Here is a 22,414-nt window from a genome sequence, read left to right on the forward strand (position 1 = left end):
GGTGTGCGACAGTTCCGCCTGGCCTCCACAGGCCGCAGCTGCATCATGATATGGTCCGGTATGACAAAGCCTGAGCTCGAAACGCAGATGCGAGCGCTGAGCAAGTGGGACTCACGATAGAACACATCACCACCGGGTAAGGCAACCGGAGCTAGCGTGTAAACAAGGTCCAGGCGTAAGAACAGTGTTTAAAGTCCTTGAGCGTCCAGCAGTCAATCAAGGTTCGCACACAAGTCTTCTGCAAGCGGTCGTCAGGAGGACATCCACAGTATACTGAAAGTGATGACGGCGTTGACGCTGCTTGCTGGCCTGTATGCAAGCCGACGTTGAACAGGGTGGGCATGGAAACACGGAGTAGCTAAGGGCCCAACAAGCCACAGAGATGAGGAACATATGTCGAAGTTTGCAGTGGACGGCAGATACGGGCGAGGGGAACAGAAGACGAGCCGTGGTGGTTCAGGCATGATGAACGATTGTGGGGAGACAGCATCCCCCAGGATGCCACGGTCACCACAAGTCCACGAGTCTGACCCCGACTAACACACATTCCGGCGCAGACGACGGAGGCAAGTGTCGCAGATGAAGGTACAGTAGGTTCCGGTGGGGTCCATGGCCAGAAGCGCACCGTTGGGTTTCGCGCATCGCTCTGTCGCCTCTGCGTGGCCCGTACAGCAAATGAGACTGTCAGTGACTAATGAGCAGAGATTCCCTATGTGACAAAACTGCTCTCACTTAGCTCGGTGTCATGTCCAACCTTCCTGTACAACTTGAATGTAGGTTCCTCCTGTGGTAACAACAGTCGGCTTCAGGTCGTATCCGGCGCCACGATTGACTATAGCGCACAAAATTAATGCACATAGATGCAAGTCAAGCGATTATTTTGCGAAAGGCGCGAGATATCCAGAGGCCGTAGGACAGCGCCTCGAGGTCGGAGGAAGAGGAAGGAGGAAGAGGAGGAAGATCAAGCGCTCATGACAACTCTGTACTTGCCTCTTTTGCCACATCTTTGCTCGTCTGAATCTCCGTGCAGTTGGCTTGGTTGACAAGTTCTCCCTTTCCCTCTCAAAATGTCGAAGCAGGTCTCCATAAAAATTGAATTCAGTGGAGGGCTCGAGCTGCTCTTCGACAACCAGCGATCGCATCGCGTCGTCCTCCCTGCCCGCGTCTCCGCCACACCCGCGGACGCGAAGAGGAGCCTCAAGGACGACGCGGGGGCAGCGGAGGGAGACGGCCGGCCTGTGGACGTGGCGTATCTCATCCTATGGCTGAAGGATAACCTGCTGAAGGAGAGGGAGGAGCTGTTCGTCGAGAGCGGAACCGTGTACGTTCTTCTAACTTACCATGCATCTGGTCCGTCGACTGAAGGAAGGGCAATGTCGGCCGTTCGTTCGTCAGGCGACCAGGGATTCTTGTCCTCGTGAACGACACGGATTGGGAGCTGGAGGGTGAGGGGGATTACCAGCTCAAAGACGGAGACGAGATCGTATTCATCTCGACGCTGCACGGAGGATGAAGACATGTCGGATCCGTGGCGACCATATGTGAGCCATAAATTGCAACCGTGAGCCCTTGGTTGATCTGCCTGTTTTGCTCTCAGTAATATAGGCATCGATCTCGTCCGTTTCAACATCGGAACGAGCGAACACTGGTACGACTCACACAATATAGCCTGGGACTCGGCGGCTCAGGCGTGTAGAGGGTAGGCAGGACGAGGAAGGGGCTGAACAAGGTGGCAGATGGAGATACGAGGGTCCCTTCACATGGTCAAGGAACACAGAGCGGGACAGCGGGTGCAGGCAAGCAGAGGATTGAGAGCGTTCGTTGTCTCAGGTTCAGCGAGTACTGACATGTATGTAATTGCATCTGCACGCTACTGGTAACATCGTGGTACAGTAGAGGCTATATTCTGTCGTACTGCCTACATCGATCGTCGACCGTCTACGCCTGACTGGAAGGAGACTAAGGCCATGCCGACGGAACGCACGTACAACGGTGACATTAGCTCGTCGCCTGCGCTTGTAACGGTGATGCAGTAGGATGAAGCGAAACGATGAGGTGGATGAAACCGTGATGGAACTTAACGATAGTATGAATGCGCACCGTCAACCTTGACTACGATACCATCCCGGGATCGTCGAACACGATACTAGAGCAGACCTCATGCGCATAAGTTGGATGGTGTCAGGATTCACGACCACCAGTGCTCAACGGCAGGAGACGGCTCGCCTCCCGGGCTGCCGTTCGCACTACACACCATCCCGACGCGCGTTCCACTAGCAGTGAGAGTAGGGAAGCACGCCGACATGGTCTCGACCCAGTCCACGAGACGTTCAGCAGGACATTGCGCGTTGAAGGTGATCTTTAGCTCGGGGTCCTCCGCCGCGAGACTGGCGAGGGCCCCGTCCAGACCGGCGCACTGCTCCGGGACGGCTTTCTCGGGTTCGAGCTCACCGAGGAGGAAGCGCATGCGGGGCGTGAGCAGCATCCTCCAGCGTAAAAATGCCGTTAGGCACTCCGAGACGCTGGTCTTCGATTGCAGGATCGAAGGAGCATCGACGTCCACGCATTTGATGTTCAAAGTAGTAGTGGGGACGGCTGGGGTAGCAGGGGTGGTCAAACGTCAAGGTCAGGTTTGTCCGAATCCCGCGGGAGACGTACCACTGTCATCCCGGACATCAATTACGAGTCTTTTCTTCAAACCCTGGAGCCCCCACTTTGTGTCATAGAGGTACCCCGCCAGCAGAGAGAATTCCGACTGGAATCCGAGACGCTCAAGGGTGTGATTGGTAAGAGTGAGCCGGTCGACGATGACCGCAAAGGGCCAGCGTAACGCATACACTTGCCACATGGCGACGTAGAAAATCTTGAACGAGTATAAATTGGCTACGAGCTTGCCAATTCTAACTTTCTTGTAGATCGGCTTCCACTGCCGCTCAGTCCATTCGACGACAGTGCCTTGCGCATTGTAACTTGAGAGGTGGAAGGAGGACCTTCGAGGCGACGGGGACAGAATATCGATCAAGTCTGATTTAACCTGTCCATATCCGGTCTCGGACCAGTGCAGGTGCAGGTGAGCCACCTACATAGACGCGACCAGTGAGTAAGTAGATGTATATGCGATCTGCGAAGCCCGAGTAGCACGAGATCACCCACCTTGCTCGCGAGCACTGTGACTGCGTTCTCTACGGCGGGAACAGTGGCGATCGGCCGAGCGAGATTCTCCAGCCGTAGGGTCTCCACCGCAGTGAACTGCTCGAGCAGGCCGGGCAGCCTGGCATCAGCCAACAGCGACGGTCCTCATGCCCAAGCATCACGGCATATTTTTCGCCCAAGCAGAGATCGCGGACGAGACTAGGGATGCAACTGGATCCCGGTAACTCGGAAGAGAGCAAGGCTTGAAAGGTAGTCATGTCCTCGTCTTTAGCGAACCTGATAGACGAGAATATGTGCTTGCGAGACGCAGGAAACTATGCACGCGACACACGACTGCATGCCCTCAGCGTAGAGGGGTCCTCCCGACATAAGTCGATTATCGCCTCGCAGAGCTCCATGGGAAGAGTTTGCGAGCCAGACGGGCGAGGTTGCATCGGGCAGAACGTATCACGGACTCTGACGACGGAATGTAGTCGCGACGAGGAAGAGGAGAAGGAAGAAGAGGAGGGCCTCAGGAGGGGATGAAGTACTCAGTGTACCGTGGGACTCACGCGCCACATCGCGTCGCGCACCGTCTGAATCGAAGCGTTTGTACCCTTCTCTTGTCTCTTCATTCTTCATGATACGCAAGTTACTCAACATCAGTGGTCATATTAGCCGCATAGTTGCAACCGCTCGCGCAGATAAGCATTTCAAAATATCTACCTTACACCAGTTGGTACGCTTACTAGACCTTGCCAGGTTGGTGAGTATGGCATTCGCATGCTCTATACCATTCTCCAGGTCCTGAATATAGAGCGTTAGATTTGCCTGGCTGTAGCCTGGGCCCAAATTTGACATTCTCGTGGGACGGGCGCGCCGAACTTGCACGTACATTCCTCATCGGGGCTATGACTGATGACGAACGAATATGTACCCGCAACCCCTTCAAAGGCGTTGCTTATGTCGTCGACACGTCGTACGTTTAAGCCATAGATGGTCGTTAGGCAGGTTTTTAAGTTCTAATGTTAGATCTACAATCGACTGTACGCCGTTCGTCCACACGCTATCCCTGTTCTGTCTGTGATCGAAGTGGCATCCGCAACCATACCGAATGTCCGAGTCGATAGGACCTCAACCGGAGCGAAGCAAAGCGTCAATGGGCTCGTGAGTACCACTTCCTTTGTGTCGTCGCCACAAACGAACGCTTTGGCCAGAACTCAGGGGTGCCACGACAACGCATGTGGTCACACTGCATAGCAACCACCATGGTTCGCCTAGAACGGGGATGTGTGGCCATAGGGGAGGAGGCTCCGCACGTATAAAAGCCCGCGGAACCGCGACAGTCGACCAATTCACCAGCCTATTCCGACATCCCCGTGTCTCGTTCAACCGTCATGCACTACTATCAGCCTCGTCGACGGTGCAAACCGCGCGGCCGTAGTATGCTCTTCGAACTTCCTGATTCAATCGTCAACAACGTGCACCCTGATCGCAGCTTTCGTATGTCTCGCTTTTCAGTGCTCCCTCGTTCTGCTCGCTGACCCCTCTTACAGGGCGAACACGCTGTTCAACAGCAGCCTCGTCCACGAAGAGCAAGAGGTGGCTTCAATCACCCATCGGTCGTCGCGCGGCGCGAGTGTCTTCTGCCAGTCGGGCCCGTGATCACACATCCAGGAGCGGCGCCGCGGTTGGGTGTTTCTCAGTGACCAGACCTTGGTTTGAGGCCTGATCTGGATCTGCTGGAAGGGGAATGGGCCGTCGGATGTACGTCTAGCACTCCCTTGTTCCGTGCAGTTGTTTGACTCACACTACGCTTAGACCTCCAACGGAGCTCGTGCGATGGTCATCGAGATCGAGCCTGGGTGGCTATAACCCTCAAGCATGCCTGCGAGTCGCCGTATCCAACTATCCTATCAGGGTGTTCCCCGTTCTCAAACAGAGAACAAACATAACGCGGATGCACCGGCACCGAGTTGAGAAGCTCGCCAGATGGTTCCGGGAAAAGCCTTAGCACACTCTACGCCATCCGTGAACAACGTCAAGCTTCACTGGGCTGAAGTCAATGGTCACCCCTGCCTTGGTTCGCCTCCGTCGTAGGCTTGCGACGCCACAATGGCCTCGCCGTAGACGTGGGACGCGCCATCCCGCCTCAAGACATCATCCACACCCCGAGAGGTCAGAGCTTCACCTGTCCGGTCACATGCCGCGGAGCCTGCGTCTGGGACGGTGGCCATGACCTCGAGCGGCATCTACGGACTCCCTCGCAAATGCGTGAGCAGGAGATGACGCATAACACTGACATACCTCCTGGACTCGAGCGATAATCACCGGCCCGGACTCGCGGCACTGTATTCTTGGGGCTCTCTTATGCAGCTCTCAGTTGAGCTTGACGAACAGCAGATGAGCTTCGTTGTAATCTGGGGAACTCGGACATCAGTTATATTAGTCGTAGATTAGTACCGTACCACACCTCCATATCCAATGCATAGTACTTGAACTCAATATTGAGGTTACCTACCCGCGCGTACAAAGCAATAGGTCGTGTGCACTTGCTGATGTCAGTAATGTCGCAGCACGAAGGCTGATTGTGGTATTACAGTACGGTAATAGGCACTAGTCTTTGATTCCTAGCACTAACCGCATGAGACATAACATAATGAAAGAAGAATAAGCAGCCAGCATTAGTCCAGGCAAAACAGGGATCTATGCGAAGCAAGATAAGCAGACCTAGATGAAATCGAAGCAGACGAAGTGCACGGCTAGCATGCAAGAAGCCGACTGTATAGTGTACCGACAACCAGCGGGAGGAGGAAGCAGCATTCGCTCGCATATCGAGGAGAGGGGAAGAGCGCGAGGAGAGAGGAGAGATACAGACAGACAGCATGCACGCGTACTGTACACATTTTAGCAGTCCCGGCACGGGCCGGCCTAAGGTAAGGAGTGTGGGATGTACAGGCGTTGCGAAGGAGGGCAGGGAGCGAGTGGATGTACAGTTGGAGAGGGGGAGAGGAGGATACAGCGACATACAGTACAACGCTAAGACGGTGAATCTAACGCGGAGTCAAATAGTGACAGTGCGTGGAACACCGAGCAGCGGTGGATACTCAGAGGTGGCCCAGAGAGATGGAAGAAGCAGGGCCGAACGTGTATTGGTCATGATGAAGATGAATGGGAGATGCAGAGATATGCAGAGAATACGAGATGGAAGATGGTCGGAGCAACTGAGCAATAGTTACGACTAGTAAGGTAACGAAGTCCGCATGCAGAACGGCCCTTTGGACGTCTTCCAGCGGCGGCGAACAAGAGATAGCCAAGCGACAGCTCAGCGACCAAGCGTCTGTACGAGCGCGCACGTAGACAGAGTCATCGTTGGTGACGAGTCGTGAATCGTGAAGTCTTGACGTTTGAGAGGATTTGAATGTGAGGTGGTGAAAGACGGACATGCGCAGCGGGAGTGCTGCGAGATAGACGACTGGAGTGCGCGCAGGCTGTCGCACCGACGATCTATTCAACCCCGACCCGCAAGCCAACCCCACCTCATCGAAAAAGGCTTGCAACCCTCCTTGAGAAGCTCTTCTCTCTTTTCGGCTTTTCATCCTCGCCCTCCTCATCTCTACACCTCTTCGGGAAGAAATGTACCGAATCCGCAGGATTCGGCGGCTCGCGGCTGAACAAGAGCGGGTAGCCGGGCACAGGCGACGTCGGGCGCATATTAAACTGCACACGCTGCGGTAGTGCCACCTGCTCCAGGTCTCCCTTCTCCCGCCCGTCCGCCCTGCGCTGAGCGCCGAAGTCGAGATGCAGCGCGGTGACCTTCTCCTCGACATCCGCCACGGGCACCCACATCTCGTACCCCGTCCATACGCGTGGAGGCGTCCAGCCCCGAAGGCCTAAGTGCGGGTCGTTCATATGCCCGTAACCCCCGTCGCCCTCGTCGTCTGCATGCGCTCCGTCATCGTCTGACTCGGACGTGAGTGGGGACTGCGAGCGAATGGTGTCCAGGGAGAAGGGTGCACGACGGGCACGGGGAGAAGCGAGCGTCGGCGTAGAGCGTGATAAGGAAGGGGAATACGAAAGCGGAGGAGAGGAAGGGGAGGACGGAAGGGGTGGCGGGGACACTGGCTTCGCGGTTGTGTTCGGCGCTGTAGATCCGAGCGTGCACGTCGACAGAGGAAGCGGAACGTACTCGATCACGGAGTGGCCCGTGTGCGGAGAGTGAACGCGGCTCGCGAACGCATGCCGACTCTCAGGTCGTTGAAAGTGTGGCGAGTCCTGTCCGGCTCCAGTTTCGTCGTCTTCACTAGCATTATCTTCCAGGACCGAGTCGGCATAGCAAACATCTGCCCATGCGTCGAGGGGTGAAGCTACAAGGTCGATATCGAGGCTGCCGAGGAATGCCGGATCCACAGGTGAGAGCGTGCTGTCGACAGCTTCTGTGGGGCCGAGTTGTAGTGTAGGACGCACTTCAGGTAGCGGCTCATCGTGTAGGGTGACATCTGAATCCGGATCCGAGCCCGAATTTGAATCTGAATCTGAATCCGAGCCCGAGGGGACGAATGAGTATGCATCATTTGGCGGTAGGATCGGGTCTGGGGCGTCGTCGTCATACAGAGCAGCGAGGTCAATCGGCGAACTCGCAGGCCTAGGTGACTGTATCGGCGACAGTATAGAGGCGACATTAGGTGGCCGGGGCAACGGTCGAGGACTGTATGGCGGCGAACAGACCGACTGTTGGAAAGCCGAGGCTTGGGAGACGGCGTACGCCGGTGGCAGCACAGACTCATATGAGTCGGACATTAGTGGCTGCGCAGAGCCATCATACACCTGCAGAGCAACGTTACAGTCAGACATCCATCCGACACGACCAATAGCAGTGTCAAGGTGGAGTCGTGATAGAAATGTGAGACGAGATGATAACTCACGTAGGGGAACGACATCAAGTAGGGCGTGGAGATGGACATCGACACGGAGAGGGAAATGAAGAGAGAAGAGATGAAAGTCCAAGAGAGGCGCAGAGGAGATGGCGACCGCTAGCCTCAGTGGCAAGTGACGCACCGCCTCCGTGAGCGTTCGAGCTAAGAGCGAACGAGCCTGATGATATGTATGAGCCTGACGGGCGGGCGTGTCCGAGTCGGCCTCGGCGCTCGGAGTCGGAGAACGTGCGTTGATTTTTCAGGGCGGACTGGCGGAAGTAAAGGATCGTCAGAGCAAAAAGAATCAACCGCGCTGGGCGGTGAACGACATGGGCATGAGCGAGGGGGACGAGGACATGGAAAGCAGGAGACCGCGATTTATGTGGGGCGAGATGCAATTGTTTCGTCCACCGTCACGAGCTTAGACAAGGCGACCATCGCCGCCGTCAGATCTCGGTCGGTTGCGCCGGCGTCCACCGCTGGCGGTCCACTTCAATGCAGGGATTGCAAGCCAAAAGACTTGTTCTCTACTGCGCATTGTTTCCGTGCTGGGATAGCATTCTTCAGCACGATGTGAACAGCGGAATGGACATCGTTCAGACTCGTCTGAGGGATATCCGAACGGCCCGGGACTCACATTGCCGCCCTAACCAAATGGGCGCTTCCAAATGGCCGGGTCACTACGTCCTCGCTTCCTCCTTCCTCCTCCTCCGTCTTCTTGATGGAAACATTCAAAAGGCTGCCACTGGTAGCTCTATGTAGGCTGAGCAACTAGGAGGCTCGCCTACGAGCCTCCACGCGAAATCAAGTCGCCCGCTCAATCACTGCTCAGCCAATGGGAGACGTGAATTGATGACCGTTTTGATTCAGGAGAGCGTTGAAACGTGCCTTTTGCATACGCAATTACACGACAATGCAGATTTAAAGTGAGCAACTTGAATGCAGTCATGAATCGTCCAGTACTGACCAGCTCACGCAGGCAGCTATATCTCGCAATTGTCCGTCAACCCAGGATAAGATAAAATTGCTATGAAACGCACCACTGGCATTTTACAGTAGCCCACCAAGTCGTCAATAAGGAGCGAGTACTCACCGCCATGAGTAGTAACCTGTATGCACACATGCTTGGGTGTCTTGCACTGATCTAAACCTAATTCTCGGCATAGTGCCTAGTAGTCAGAGAAGCTGGAAGACAACAACTGCCACACTCGTTCCGAGATGATTCAGAGCATTCTGAACCTCCTCGAGGTGAGAGTTCGAGATCAAGAGGTGATCCATTGTCCAGGACGCAGAACAGTACTCTTATATACGTACCAGCTATGGTTGACAGGCAATGAGCTACCATAGAACCGTCTATATAGAATTTCAAAGAAAGCAGCCACTCAATTTGACTCGACGCAGTCACAAAATCGCTCAGGAAAGAAATACGATCAACGAGAGCAATGTAGATGTGAGTATGGCATACCCAATGAAAAACAATTATTAGCTAGATTAGCTAGGTGTGATGGGGGTATGGGAGGATGTATGAAAACAGGGGTTTGATGTAACCGACGATATACTGTAGTGTTCCTTCCGTTTGGTCTATTACTACTCTCCGAGAACGACGTAATGTACTGTACTGCAAAGCAATTAAATGAGAGGTGTCCGTGCAAGTGGTGTCGGGCGAGAACGAACGGACAGATAACACGGCTATATGGTATGGTGGTATCGCGGCGACGCGACTGTTAGAAGAATGTATGATACTTTGACGTGAATATGCAGCGAGCGGAGTGTATGAAATGAGTAGCGCGAGGAGAGGAGCAAGGGACAAGTAAGAGGCGAAGAAAGCATGAAACGCACGACGAGAAGTCCGGTATACAACCACCAGCAATCTGGGACACCGCCGGGTTACCGTGATGCCCCCAGCGCCATCATGCTCCTTCTCTTCAGCTTCCTCGTGAACGTCTTCGCGCGCGAGAGCCATTTCCGCTCTGTCTTGGCCTCACCGTTCGTCCCGGGCAACGACGCTCTCGAGCCTTTTGCCTTTAGCTCCGTAGGCGCAGGACCGCTCGAGGTTCCCGGCCCCGGTGTCAACGGACTCCCTGGCGGCGGCCCGTTCCCAGCGTAGACCACGCTACGGCTGGCCGCCCTGGCGCGTCCAGCCCTGCTCTCCAGCCCTTCGACCGCCAGCGAGGATGCTGCTGCCCCCGCGCTGCTAGGGCCGGCCTCCTCGGTGGCATCGCCCTCGTCAGAGTGGTGCTCCACGGTGGCCTCTTCGACGGACACGCCGATGAGCACGCCCTCCAGGCCGGCTCGCGACGGCGTCTTGCTGCGCGAGAGTCCGCGCGTGAACGCGCGCGAGAGCGACTGCCGCCCTGCGATGGTCGCCATCTGCACGATGGACTCTTCCTCGTGCGCGGGCGAGCTAGGGGAATGGGCAGAGACAGGGTTGGCTTCGGCGGTGGAGGCGAGCGAGTCCGCGGAGCCGTGTTGCTGGAAGAGGGTGGGTCAGCACCGGGCGGGAGATGAGAGGAGGCGGAAGAGACTGACGTGGTCCTGTACGGCGTAGAACGCACCTTTGTTGACGACGTACGCTGCCGCAGGCGTCGGTGTCTCCGCGCGGGACGCGTCGCCGTTCCTGCTAGCAACGGAGCCCTGCATCTCGCGTCAATGCTGCTGACCACAGCGCGACGCAGACGAGACGTACCTGCCCAAACCTCGACACCGACACGCTCCCCCGTCTCCGATCTCCAACGACCGGCCTTGCCGACGTCACAGCGACGGGTGACGACGTGCTGGTCCCGGACGTGTGTGACGCTGCGTCGTCCGGGAGTGTCTGCGACAGGCGCGACGCTGCACGCGTCTGCTCTGCTGCTGCAGCGGCCTGTGCGCGCCGCTCGCTTTCCTCCTCGACGCGTTGGAAGATCTATCGGTGTATTAGACATGGACGCCGGTCGCAGCGACCATAGCAATGAGACGCACCTGCTCAATACGCGCATGGCGATCCTCGCCCAAGTCCGCCTCTTCGTGCACGCTCATCTTACCCACCAGAACAGCCTAAGCAAGGGACGGAAGTGAAGCTCGAGGTCGAGCTCAGTAGCACGCTCGTGTATGCCAGCAGAGAAAAGGCGGCACGCGTAGGCTCTACACGTATACGACCACGCAACTGCGAGCGATGGTGCTGCTGGAAGGCTTGCCGAGAGCGTTCCGGTGTACGAGCTGCCAGGGCGCGGCGGGGGTGCGAGCGGTGTCCATGGAGGGCGCGCGTGCAGTGACAGCGGTGAGCGAGGGTGAGCGGCGGGTTGGAGAAGGGGAGTGCGGCGAGCGCGGTGCTGGCGGGGACGTCGTCGACGAAGAAGCGACGCAGGTCGGTGTCGCCCCCTCGCGACACTCGAACGCGTTTCGGTTCATTGCACTACTTACCGATCGCCTGCCCCGATCCGCCTTGTGTACCGTACATATCGCGATGGGTGGAGACGGAGGTCGTGATCGAGCGCCGGGGCGTGGGAGCGCGCGCATTGGCTGCGGGTGCGGCGTCGGTGTCGCGCACGTCGACGGTGGAATCCTCTCGGAACGTCCGCCCGTGTCTCCTCTGCGCTCTCCGCGTGCTCGTCTGCGCTGCTCTCGTTCGTCGCGCCCGCTGCCCTTGTTCGTCGCGCTCGCTGCCCGCCGCCGCCTGCTCACCGCGCCCCTCGCTGCCGCCGCGTCCTCGCTGCCCAATCGCAGCGTGTCCAGAGACCGGGCAGACAGCCTGAGTATGCGTCCTATTTACTCGCTGAAGGGCGACACCCAGCTTTTCCTCCATGGTGTGCCCTCCAAGCGCGCGCGCCTGCGCCTTTGCCCATTCACTGCACTGTACGGCTACTACTGTACTGGCTAAGTCCCTCCTCTAGTCCGCTTCCTCTTCCCTCGTCCCTCCCCTCTGCGCCCTCAGATGACGGACGGATGCGTGTCGAAAACGCTCCCTTGAACCGCTCGAAGCTGCGGATGCCGACTCCCTGGGCTGCAAGAACGCTTCGTGCGTACTAACGCGGCAGACGAGTCAGCAAGTCGTGCGAACATCACTCTGCGATATATGTAGACTGACCTTCCAGCAGACAATGTGGCCCCTACGTGCCAGACCGGAAACGCGCGCCCGCCCTTCGAGCTGATCTGCACATCAGACCTGAACAGGACACCGACAGACGAGTAGGGTTGCCAGTAAGCACCACCCGCTCGGTCTACGAAAACGGCAGGCTCACCGAGCCGACTGTTGCAGCAGACGCAGATCTGTGCACCACTGCGATCTGTAAAGCAGAAGACGCGTCAGTAAGTCACACGGAAACTGCAAGGTGTATACACTTACTGACTCATTGCTCACGGTTTCGTCTCGTCTGCGTAGTACGAGGCCCCTACCGACTTGGTCAAGAACAGACGAGACAAACGAACAGCACGTACCACATCATCGCCAAGCGACTGTTCGTCGCGCTTCGTTGCGCCCCGTCCGGTCAGTTTGCTTCCTTGAGCCGCGTACCATCCGAGACTTACCCTTGAAGCAGACAACACCCCGTCTTGTCCGTGCGGTACGTGCGATCTGCCGTCACCGACGATCCCCAGGTGCAAGGTGCACGTACCAGCTGACAGACAGCTCGTTGGACCCCACCCGGTCGTCCGCCTCCACCGTCCACGCAGCATCCGCGTATCGGACACACGCTGCCGGTAAGTACCGTCGACTTGCCCTGGAAAGTGTTGACCACACGGCCTGGGTCTTTCGATACACGTCCGTGCAGTGCGGGAACCTACCGCCGACCCGGTCAGTGAAGAACATGCAAAACAACCCGACAACACGTACCATCCCATTGCCAAGTCACTGCGCATACCGGTTGATAACGCGGCAGACGACCGGAACTCGGCACACGAATACGATCGCCCGTCAAGACTCACCTCCGGCGCCCCGGACGGCGAGCACGACGTCTTCCCAGGGTGAGCAGACCGGCCGGAGGCTCGCAAAACGCAACCGTCTGCGGTGCGTACCAGTTGATAACGCGGCAGACGAGTGCTCATCAGCACGTTGCTGTGCACAATAGCACATCCACGACGTCCCCGAGCCACCGTTGCCGACCTCCGTACGTGCTGGCGGTCAATTCTCGAAGGCAGAACCTGCATAGCAACGCGGCAGACGAGTAGGGTCGCACGGTCAGCGGCCGTCTCGATGCCGGGTGATTAACAGTGCTTACCTGACGCTAGCACCCGGCCGAACACTCTCCCCGCCGACGCACCCACCGTCCCGTCCACCCTGCTCGCCGGACGGCGATACGTCGTGCCTTCATCGGTCGGGGATGCGAGCCGGGTCGACCGGCAGACCGCGGGAGGTGACGAGTCCGCGACGACGAGAGAACCATACCGGACGACGGCGGCGGCGGCCGTCCAGCAGACCGGACGGAATGTTTCGGACGGCGGTCTCATACCGTCGTTCGCGTCGGACTGCTCCACGGGTGCGGGGGAGATGAACACGGTTGGACGGGGAGTGTCCGAGGTCGAGTTTCGTAGCGGACGGGAGCACGCTCACAGATGGAGGTGAGGAGGTGCGTTTCGAAGCTGCCCGGATGCAAGACGTGCTCGCCCATGCGGGCCACGGGACGCACGCGGGGATAGAACGACGTAGTCGTTCGGACGCGAAACGTCGAGCTGCGGATGCAGGTAAGCATTACTGCGAGGAACTAACTCTGCACAGGAAACGTACCTTCCGAGCACAGACCGCTGCGTACGCGCACGCACGGCTGCTTGGCCAGCGCGGAGCGACTGCGAGACAGCCGGGCGGCGACCAGTCCCGACGTCGTTCGTCCGGTGGGGCGTGTCGGGCGCAGAGATGGGAACGGTGTGGTGGACGCGCCTGCGGCGCGTGTCCTCGCCGCGTACGTGTACCACGGAGGTTCTGTCGAGTGCCGGTGGGTCTTGCGCCCCGTTGCCAGCGACCGGACGTACTTGCTGGACGGCGATCAGTTCCTACGTCGCTCGTCTGGCAGGTCGTTCGTCCTCGACACATGCCCAAGTGTGCGCAGCACGCCGTCCTGGTTGAGAGGAAACGGACCAGTGCTGCTGGTCGATGGAGCCGAGACTGGGCTGCTCGGAAGAAAGGTCAGTGATGGCGGTGAGGATCGCGGGAGCGACGCACCGTGTGTGTCGTTCCGTGCGTTGGAATGCATACCGCGAAATACATGCTCGATGCGAGCAATCGGGTCCGTGCGCCGGAAGACCAGCGCGCCTCCGGCGCGCGTTTCATCCGTGTGTACCGGATGTTCACTGCGAAACAGAAGGTGAGGACTATGAGAGGTGTGGACGAGAGGGCCGCGCGAACCTGTTGCTGTCGACCGGACGACGATCAACCGCTCCACGTCGCTCGTCCGGTGCATGTCGGGCATCTTGCGGGGCTTCATGGTAGACCCGCCGTGGTTTACGAGCCCGAAGACGACGCGGCACGCTGTGTGAGAGAACAGGTAAGCTGTGGTATGCCAGGCGCGAATGAATGACGTACCGTGAGTGTGCTGCGTAGGACGACTGTGACATCCGTGTTTGTCGCGGGCGTGTACGCTCGGCCGGCGACGACTGCGGGTCCATGTCGAGGATTGCCTGTCGCAATCAACAAGTGTCAGTACGGCTCGATAGCAAACTTGGATGGCTAGGGAATATCCACCCAGCTTGTCCTTCGACCCAAGCAGCCCAGAACGTGTGACGTGCGGTGTGTATGGGCGTGTCCGCCACGCGCTCGGTGAACTGAGCGAGAGTGAGCACCCGGAATGTAAGAACAGTGAGCTACACATACCTGTCGGGCACCTCCACTGTGCGGGAGTGTTGTGTGTGCGCGGAAGGAACCTAGTAGTGTAGAGATTAGTATGGATAACAAAAGGAAACAATACAAGGACTTACCATGAACATAGCTTCGGCTTTGAGGGAAAGGGCTGACCCACGTCGAGCCCACCTATTTAAGCCGGAATTAATCCTGAAAGCCGCGGACACTGGTCTCGGCTCAGGCAGTTATTGTCCGCCGAACTAGGCAGGTTCCTGGCTGATGCAGCATTAGTGTATTAGTGTTTCAGGCTATGCATTGTCCACTTTTCCTCATTATTCCTCAGGCTCAATATCCTCAGACTCAGCTCAAACAAATTAAATCACCTCTCAGTAATTTTTGAAAGCCATTCAGGTTGTCATAGTTCAGTTTCCTCAGGTTAGTATGTCAGATTGGACGACTTTTGGAGATCTGAGATCTCAGCCATCAGACAACATCTGTCTGACAAATTCAGAAACCGCCTCCCGAGTCAACCATCAATTTTCTAACCTTGCGACCGGGGATAATCCCCACCCGGGCCCGAGACGAAGGACTTTGTCTGCCCAAGGCTGTCAGCCAATTCTGAGAGCCTCAGTATTGGCAGGCACCCTTGTACAGATAGTGTCCTACAGAGCCCATGATAATTCCAACAAGACACTCTATTATCCATACAGTAGTCCATAGTGTACATACTATGTCAATTACTTCACCCAAAAATTGTCGCCATGTATGCCAATCGTGCACTCGGACTTCGACTTCCGAGTCGGCATTGGGGATGCTCCGGGGCATCAAACATTCGGCTTCAGCGGGTTGTGCCTTGTGCGGCATAACCCCTTGCGGAATCGGATCAATTGGCGCAAGCGAAGGCGCTTAATAATCCGCAGCCGAGCACGAAGCCCGCGTACATCGCCGCGAAGGGCAGCCCGAAGCTTACTAGAGCACCCATTGCCATATCTGGCAAGGGCTAAGAGAGCTATGTGCTCTGTGTCGAGAAGACTGAAATGAGGACTTACCTTGTATGTGGGAACAGAGGTGAGATCCAGTGCATCCAATGAGTGAGCATGTCGAGAGGTGAGCAGGAGACATGTGGGGCAGCAGACTCGGAGGAGGATCGCTCGCGCGGCCCAGATTGGCAAGAGATCGTGCGAGCCGATCGCAGAACACGAGGCTCTCAACCGCTGCAGGTGAGCGTCTATTTCCGCTCCTCTGTGCGATCCTCTTTCCTGCTGCTCCTAGGCCATGTACGCTCGCCGTATACATTCTGACCGGGACTCTGACTGCGGGAGCTCGTCCTGGTACGTCACTTGGATAATATTAATGCATAAACTCTGCTCACAGAGTGCTTAAATAGATGCACTGCCAAATTGTACAAGGAGAAGATATGTGCAGCCAGGTCTCGTCCTGCGGCTGCTGTAGCGCGGTCGGCGTACCGCGCTCACTCGAACAAGGACAAAACTGGCACAAACAATCTGCGTTGCCAGTGGTAAGAACTAAGTACATGAGCAGAGAGCGGATACGTACCTGCGTTGCCAGTGGTAAGAACTAAAGAGTGGGCAACGCAGGACGAGCGAACATGAACAGCTGCCGAAACAGGAAGGTGACCCAAACAAGGCACGCGGCGCTAGTAGCGCCGCGGAAGCAAATACAGTAAGTCGCGAGACGGAAGCAGAATGGGATGGAGGTCGTAATACCGAAGCGGTGTTACACTCTCCCCCATCCTGAAAAAGACTATCAATCAGTAGGTAACGTAATAGTCCGTGTGTACAGTAAGTAGTCCATTGAAAACAGTTAATCAGTCAAACCATTCGAAGTGAGGTAGTCGTCGAGCGCCGCGCACTCAGCGACCAAAGACCCGGCAAGCCAGCAATCGCTTTCGGGGCCATAGCCCCGCCATCGAACAAGATATTGGAACCCACGCCCGCGACGGCGACGGTCCAATATCCGTTCGATCTCCCACTCTTGCTGGCCAGCCTCCGTGACCACCGGACCAGGGCGAGGAAGTTCGCGACCCGGGAATAAAACGTCGTCGTTTTTGTGGTATGGACGAAGCAGCGAAGCGTGGAAAGTGCTGAAGATATTCATCGACTCGGGCAGATCGAGGGTGTACGTCGAAGAGTCGGGCCACGCCTGTATGACGTTGTAAGGCCCATCATAGCGAACCATGAACTTGGCGACTCGGTGATCACCGCGTTGCATGTAGTCGCGTCGGCGATGGAAGGTTGACAAGAGGACGGGGTCGCCGACAGAGTAAGGAATTTCGGGCGACCTGTGAGCGTTAGCCGAGACAGCCTGCGACGTTTTGGCGAGCAGCAAGTTGTCCTGGGCTTCCATGCAATAAGTCTCGATGCGACCGATGAGTTCGGCAGCTTGCTCCGCGGAGAGACCAAAGTCCGCGGCCGCGCCTTGAACTGTATCGTTGAGCAACGGCGGGATGAGGCGCGGTGAACGTCCGAGACGGAGCTGGAACGGAGTGAAGCCAGTGGAAGCGTGCACCGAGTTCATGAGCTGGAAACGAATGTGAGGGAGCGCTTTCACCCAGCCAGTTTGCTGCCGAGTAACATGGAAGCGGAGCATCTGGATCAAGGTACGGTTGGTGCGTTCGCTAGCGCCGTCGGTCTCTGGGTGGTAAGACGAAGAAAGTTTGATCTTGACGCCAGTGAGCCGATGTAGCGCTTTCCAGAATCGAGAGACGAAGAGCTTGTCTCGGTCAGATATGATGTCCTTTGGCAGCCCATTCTCGCAGTACCAGTGGATGAAGAACAACTCAGCGAAGTCCTCCGCAGAAACATCGGTCCGGCAAGGAACGAAGCGTAAGTCCGAGCCCAGCCGGCACGTCATGGTGGCGATGCAGTCGAACCCATGGTCGTCTGGCAGCTTCCCGACGAAGTCGATAGTGACGCTTTCACCACGGCCATCCGGGACAGGGAGCGGGTGTAGTGGGCCGACAGGCTTGACGTTGAGTGACTTGTTACGTTGGCAGGCGTCGCAAGACGGCACGTAGAGGTCTTCGAGTTCGCGACGCATGTGGGGCCAATAGTAGGCTCCACGAAGGGCGCCGTACGATTTATCGAAGCCCATATGCCCAAGGGCATCATGCGCGAGGCGGAAGAGACTCTCTCTTATGTCGGCGACACGAGGGATAACCAAGCGGTCGCCAACAAAGAGCAATTTGTCGCGGACGGACACACCGGCCAGGGTGCGTCCATCCAGCGAACCACTTTGCAGTAGGCGTTCGGGCGGTCCCGACATGCCTTGTGCTAACGAAGCTAGAAGCTTCGTACACCACTTGTCGGACGCATATCCGTCCCTGATGGTGGTCAGCCATGCAGGGTCGGATGAAATGCGAAGTCGACCAGGTACAGCGGCGCAGGTAGGTAGCGCAGTCAGTGGTCGCGCGCGCAGAGCAAGCGAAGCGTCACGTAGAACGCGAACAGCGGCAACCACTGACGCGTCCACGACCGTGGCGTCCGGCGCGAGTCGGGACAGAGCGTCCGCAACGCTGTTATCCTCGCCTCGGACGTAAGTGATTTCAAAGTCGTACTGACTCATAAATTCTTGCCAGCGCGCTTGCCGACGAGAGAGATGCTTCTGCCCAGCGAAGTTCTCTAACGTTCGGTGGTCTGTGTACACGATGAAGGGCACACCGACAAGATCGGTGCGCCAACGCTTCAAGGCACGCACGATGGCTAGAAGTTCTTTCTCGTGCACCGGGTAGTTCAGTTCGGCACCCTTCAGTTGGGTGGAATCGAAGGCGACGGGTCGCGCCGTCTCCAACGATTCCCCATACGAGAGAACAGCCCCGGTGCAGAAATCACTAGCATCCGTGGAGAGGAAAATCTGGTTCCTCCCCATGTTCGTGTGGTCGATAACGGTGAGGCACTCACGACTAGTAACTGTCGATTTGATGGCGTCGAAGGCCTCCATATGGTGATCAAGCCATACAAAGTCCTTTTCGGCCTCTTTTGTCGTTAGCGGGGTGAGCGTGTGGGTGTGTGTTGCCAGAGAGGGAAGAAAGCTCGAGATGTATCGCACAAGCCCGAGGAAGGAGCGGACATCGGAGGCAGAGCGAGGAGTTGGCCAGGATAGGATCTTATCGACTTTGGTTCCATCAGCTTCGATGCCGGCGCGAGAGATGCGGTGTCCGAGGAAGGTGAGCTCAGTACAGAATAGGTCGGTTTTCTTGGGGGAGCAGTAGAGCCGGTGGTGTCGCAGAGCTGTGAGGATAGTTTCAACGTTTCGTCTGTGTTCTTCAACCGAGTTAGACCAGATAATGATATCATCAAGGTAAACATGGCATATAGAACCGATGTACGGGCGCAAAGCTTGGAACATACGGCGTTGATGTGTCGCAGGTGCGTTGCGACACCCTTGAGGCATCACGGTCCACTCGTAGAGTCCATACGGTGTCGCCACAGCCGTATATTTCACGTCGTCTGGGTGTACCTTTGTTTGAAAGAAGGAGTTCGTCATATCGATCTTCGCCCAAATCTTGCCTTTGCCGCAGTCGGACAAGATCTCGGCGATGCTAGGAAGGGGGTGCACGTCGGGGACAGTGTTAGCGTTGAGCAGACGATAGTCATTAACCCATCGAGGATCGGCCGTGGGATCGGATTTGGGAATGAGGAAGCAAGGAGACGAGTACGGACTACTCGAAGGACGCAATCGCCCCGCAGCGATATGGTCTTCTAGTAGCCGTTTCCAGGTTTCACGGTACTTCTTAGGTGATTCGTATTGGCGTCGCTGGATGGTCATGTTGGCGTCCTTCAGCACGAATCGATGGTAAATGTCGTCAGGAAGATTGTCGACCGGAGGTAGCTCAGAAGGGAAGCAATCGGCAAACTTGTCCCTCATCTTGCGGTTTTCCTCCGCGAGCTGGGTCTTCAAGGCCTCTGCCGCCGCGAGAGCCTCTACATGCTCGCGTACAGCAGCAATCGCGCTAACGCCTTGGATCACTGTGGAGACGTGAGCAGGGCACGGCTTACGGACCAGTGCGAGTTCCCGCAGAACATCGCGAAAGCACGCCGCCGCATGTGCTCGCTCCAAGACGCGCATCTCGCGACGCTCCGGGATAGGCAGAGGAAGAGGGGGCGTCGGTCGCGGTTTTGGATCCAGAAGGTCTACGTCGTGTCGTTTGTCGCGCAGCGTGTGATGTTCGGCGTCGAAAACCAGGCGATTGATACGAAGAAACGGGAGACCTAATATTACAGGTGCGCACAGGGACGGAACGATGACGGCACGACATGAGACGGAAGACCATTCGAAGGAGGGTGTTGAAACCCGCAGCTTGACCCACTCTGAAGCCTCGCTTCTCTCTCCATTCCAAGCGGAGCCCATGACGAAGGGCACGTTGAGTTTATATCGCCGGAGGTTGAGCTCCTTGGCAAGGTCGTCTCTAATAAGAACTGTAGACGACCCGGAGTCAACGAGCATGGACAGAGGAGTAGAGTGGCGCGAGGGGCCATGGATAACCCCTCGCAGATGCAAGAGAGAAGAGGAGAGGGGGGGCTCCACGTACTCATCGGACTCGGAGTCCGTTCCGGACCCGAGAACGTTGCTCAGCGAGGTCGCCGCCGGCGATCCGGCGTTGACCGCAGCGACAGTGTGTACGGCGTCGTCGTCGACATCCATTTGAGTAGATATCGCGGCGACCACGGACTTCCCCTTAGACTTGTGAGCATCGATGTCGGCCTGGGTGACAGGCTTGAAGGTGCGTGGGTCGGGGAACCCGAACGGGCAGTCCTTCGACCGGTGATTGACGAAAGGCCGACGGCATTTGAAGCAGCCGTCATGCGCTTGTAAAAGCTGACGTTCGTCGCCAGTCATTGCGGGGACACGCTGCGAGGTCGAAGCCTTGGCCGTCGAAGAACCGGAACTGGTGGTGGCGGTCGAACCGGAGTTGGACTTGGTAGCCTTCTGCGTTGTCTGATGACTGGCCAGGAAGCGTTCGATATCCTTGAACCTTCTCGCGCGTTCCGCCAGCCGTTCGTCATCGAAGACCGACAAGGCGTCCTTCCATTCCTTGAAGTCTACGATATCTTTGTAGACCTTCTTCGTTGCGGCGCGGCGGACGTCGACCCAGGCATTCGCGGTGATTTGAGCCTTCAGCGCCTTCTCGTCCTTACGAAGGTCACTGCCTCGCAACAGTCTGTTTTGTTTCTCGACGGCGACGACCCAGTCCGCGAAACGCTCGTCCTCCTTCTGACGCATCCGCAGTAGGACGGTGGACACGTCGTCTTCCCACTCGTGTGGTAGGTAGCGAGAGCGAATCTTGTTGACGAAGTTCGGGAAGGTCATGGCGTTGATGTTCTCGGAGTCGTTGATATACCAATCTTGGATGAGCTCGTCTTGGAACCCGAACGCGACCTTGGCGACCTTATCTTCGTCCTTCACCTCACGTTCTCGAAAGAAGGCAGTGCAGGCAGCCTCCCACTGTAGGATCAAGGCGGGTGTCAGCTTGCCTGCGCTCACGACCGGTGCATGCTTCTGAGAGACTTGAGTGACAATGGAGAGCGGGCGGGCATTGGTGGTCTTGGAGTCGACAGACATAGTGGGCGGCGAGAGTATGAGGTACGGGATGTCGTCCGACGAAGAGGAGGAGGTAGATGAGACCGAGGGAGACGCTTCCAGTGACTGTATGCGTGGTGATTCGGGCAGAGGAGCCGGTGGTAGACGCGAGGACCCGGCGGCAGTCGAGGGCGCCCCTTCAACAGCGGGCGGCTCTTGTTCGGCGGCTTCCGCCAGAGCTTCTATCAGTTCGTCCACGCAAATCTCGGACAGGGATGACAGTGGGGTGATTGAAGAGGAGTCCGTTGGCGGTGCGGCTTCCACTTCGACGGTGTCGGTGTCGGTCTGGGCGGTGGCGGTATCAACGGTACCCGTTCGCGCACGCGAGCGAGTGCAGAGCGGTATCGGTACGGAGGGTGCCCGTCTGGACGACAGGGTGGGCAGCGCGGGTTCGCTTCGGTTAGCGGCAGTTGTGTGCGAAGTTTAAAAAAAAGTGTAGCGCGGTCGGCGTACCGCGCTCACTCGAACAAGGACAAAACTGGCACAAACAATCTGCGTTGCCAGTGGTAAGAACTAAGTACATGAGCAGAGAGCGGATACGTACCTGCGTTGCCAGTGGTAAGAACTAAAGAGTGGGCAACGCAGGACGAGCGAACATGAACAGCTGCCGAAACAGGAAGGTGACCCAAACAAGGCACGCGGCGCTAGTAGCGCCGCGGAAGCAAATACAGTAAGTCGCGAGACGGAAGCAGAATGGGATGGAGGTCGTAATACCGAAGCGGTGTTACAGCTGCGTCTCCAATGCGAAACATCCGACCGGCGTCTCGAAGGGCGCCCGTACAAATTTCATCAATCAAGAAGTCCGCGTTGCCTCCCGGCAACTGGAAAATCGCCAGGCAGGAAGTAGCACTGGGCACCGATGGATTGACAGTCCCAACGGAAGCGCCCAGGGGCGGGTGCCGGGAGCGGATGGAAGACGGGAAGGAGCCGGTCTGGGCACGCGCGCTCCGTGGCGCGGTGGAGCAGGGACCCCGGGGCGCGCGACGAGGAGGAGAGGAGGGGTTGCTGGCTGTCGCGC

At 57.3% G+C, this 22,414-nt stretch overlaps 6 protein-coding genes across 6 annotated transcripts; 1 reads left to right on the forward strand and 5 right to left on the reverse strand.

The window, feature by feature from the left end:
• Window positions 1-984: 984 nt before the first annotated feature.
• On the forward strand, window positions 985-1,740 carry B0H18DRAFT_1002155 (ubiquitin-related modifier 1). Its single transcript, XM_048028351.1, has 2 exons — window positions 985-1,321; window positions 1,396-1,740. Exons 1-2 carry the CDS (start codon window positions 1,068-1,070, stop codon window positions 1,511-1,513), a joined length of 372 nt encoding a protein of 123 aa, XP_047894424.1. The 5' UTR covers window positions 985-1,067; the 3' UTR covers window positions 1,514-1,740.
• Window positions 1,741-2,188: 448 nt separating this feature from the next.
• On the reverse strand, window positions 2,189-3,522 carry B0H18DRAFT_1118311 (uncharacterized protein; the record flags this gene model as incomplete). The annotated part of the gene is made up of 5 exons (XM_048033771.1): window positions 2,189-2,595; window positions 2,659-3,079; window positions 3,154-3,249; window positions 3,315-3,429; window positions 3,485-3,522. The coding sequence occupies 5 exons, from the start codon at window positions 3,520-3,522 to the stop codon at window positions 2,189-2,191; spliced, it is 1,077 nt and encodes a 358-aa protein (XP_047894425.1).
• A 2,894-nt stretch (window positions 3,523-6,416) lies between these two features.
• Window positions 6,417-8,107, reverse strand: B0H18DRAFT_272999 (uncharacterized protein). The gene has a single exon (XM_048037364.1). The coding sequence runs from the start codon at window positions 7,984-7,986 to the stop codon at window positions 6,673-6,675; it is 1,314 nt and encodes a 437-aa protein (XP_047894426.1). The 5' UTR covers window positions 7,987-8,107; the 3' UTR covers window positions 6,417-6,672.
• A 1,828-nt stretch (window positions 8,108-9,935) lies between these two features.
• Window positions 9,936-11,272, reverse strand: B0H18DRAFT_1210514 (uncharacterized protein; the record flags this gene model as incomplete). The annotated part of the gene is made up of 4 exons (XM_048036373.1): window positions 11,010-11,272; window positions 10,735-10,953; window positions 10,578-10,682; window positions 9,936-10,520 (listed from the first exon to the last, which is right to left on the reverse strand). The coding sequence occupies exons 1-4, from the start codon at window positions 11,064-11,066 to the stop codon at window positions 9,936-9,938; spliced, it is 966 nt and encodes a 321-aa protein (XP_047894427.1). The 5' UTR covers window positions 11,067-11,272.
• A 1,874-nt stretch (window positions 11,273-13,146) lies between these two features.
• Window positions 13,147-14,942, reverse strand: B0H18DRAFT_1118314 (uncharacterized protein; the record flags this gene model as incomplete). The annotated part of the gene is made up of 11 exons (XM_048033772.1): window positions 13,147-13,166; window positions 13,244-13,490; window positions 13,562-13,694; window positions 13,750-13,994; window positions 14,051-14,124; window positions 14,182-14,309; window positions 14,365-14,487; window positions 14,542-14,636; window positions 14,678-14,780; window positions 14,830-14,879; window positions 14,934-14,942. The coding sequence occupies 11 exons, from the start codon at window positions 14,940-14,942 to the stop codon at window positions 13,147-13,149; spliced, it is 1,227 nt and encodes a 408-aa protein (XP_047894428.1).
• Window positions 14,943-19,527: 4,585 nt separating this feature from the next.
• On the reverse strand, window positions 19,528-21,378 carry B0H18DRAFT_875288 (uncharacterized protein; the record flags this gene model as incomplete). Its single annotated transcript, XM_048040413.1, has 2 exons — window positions 19,528-19,884; window positions 19,999-21,378. Coding segments are annotated over 2 exons (1,737 nt in total), but the record flags the coding sequence as incomplete, so codon positions are not given.
• Between the last annotated feature and the right edge of the window lie 1,036 nt (window positions 21,379-22,414).

The sequence above is a fragment of the Fomitopsis serialis genome (genome assembly GCF_022376445.1).
Source record: "Fomitopsis serialis strain Sig1Antser10 chromosome Unknown B0H18scaffold_26, whole genome shotgun sequence".
Taxonomy (NCBI): Eukaryota; Fungi; Basidiomycota; class Agaricomycetes; order Polyporales; family Fomitopsidaceae; genus Fomitopsis; species Fomitopsis serialis.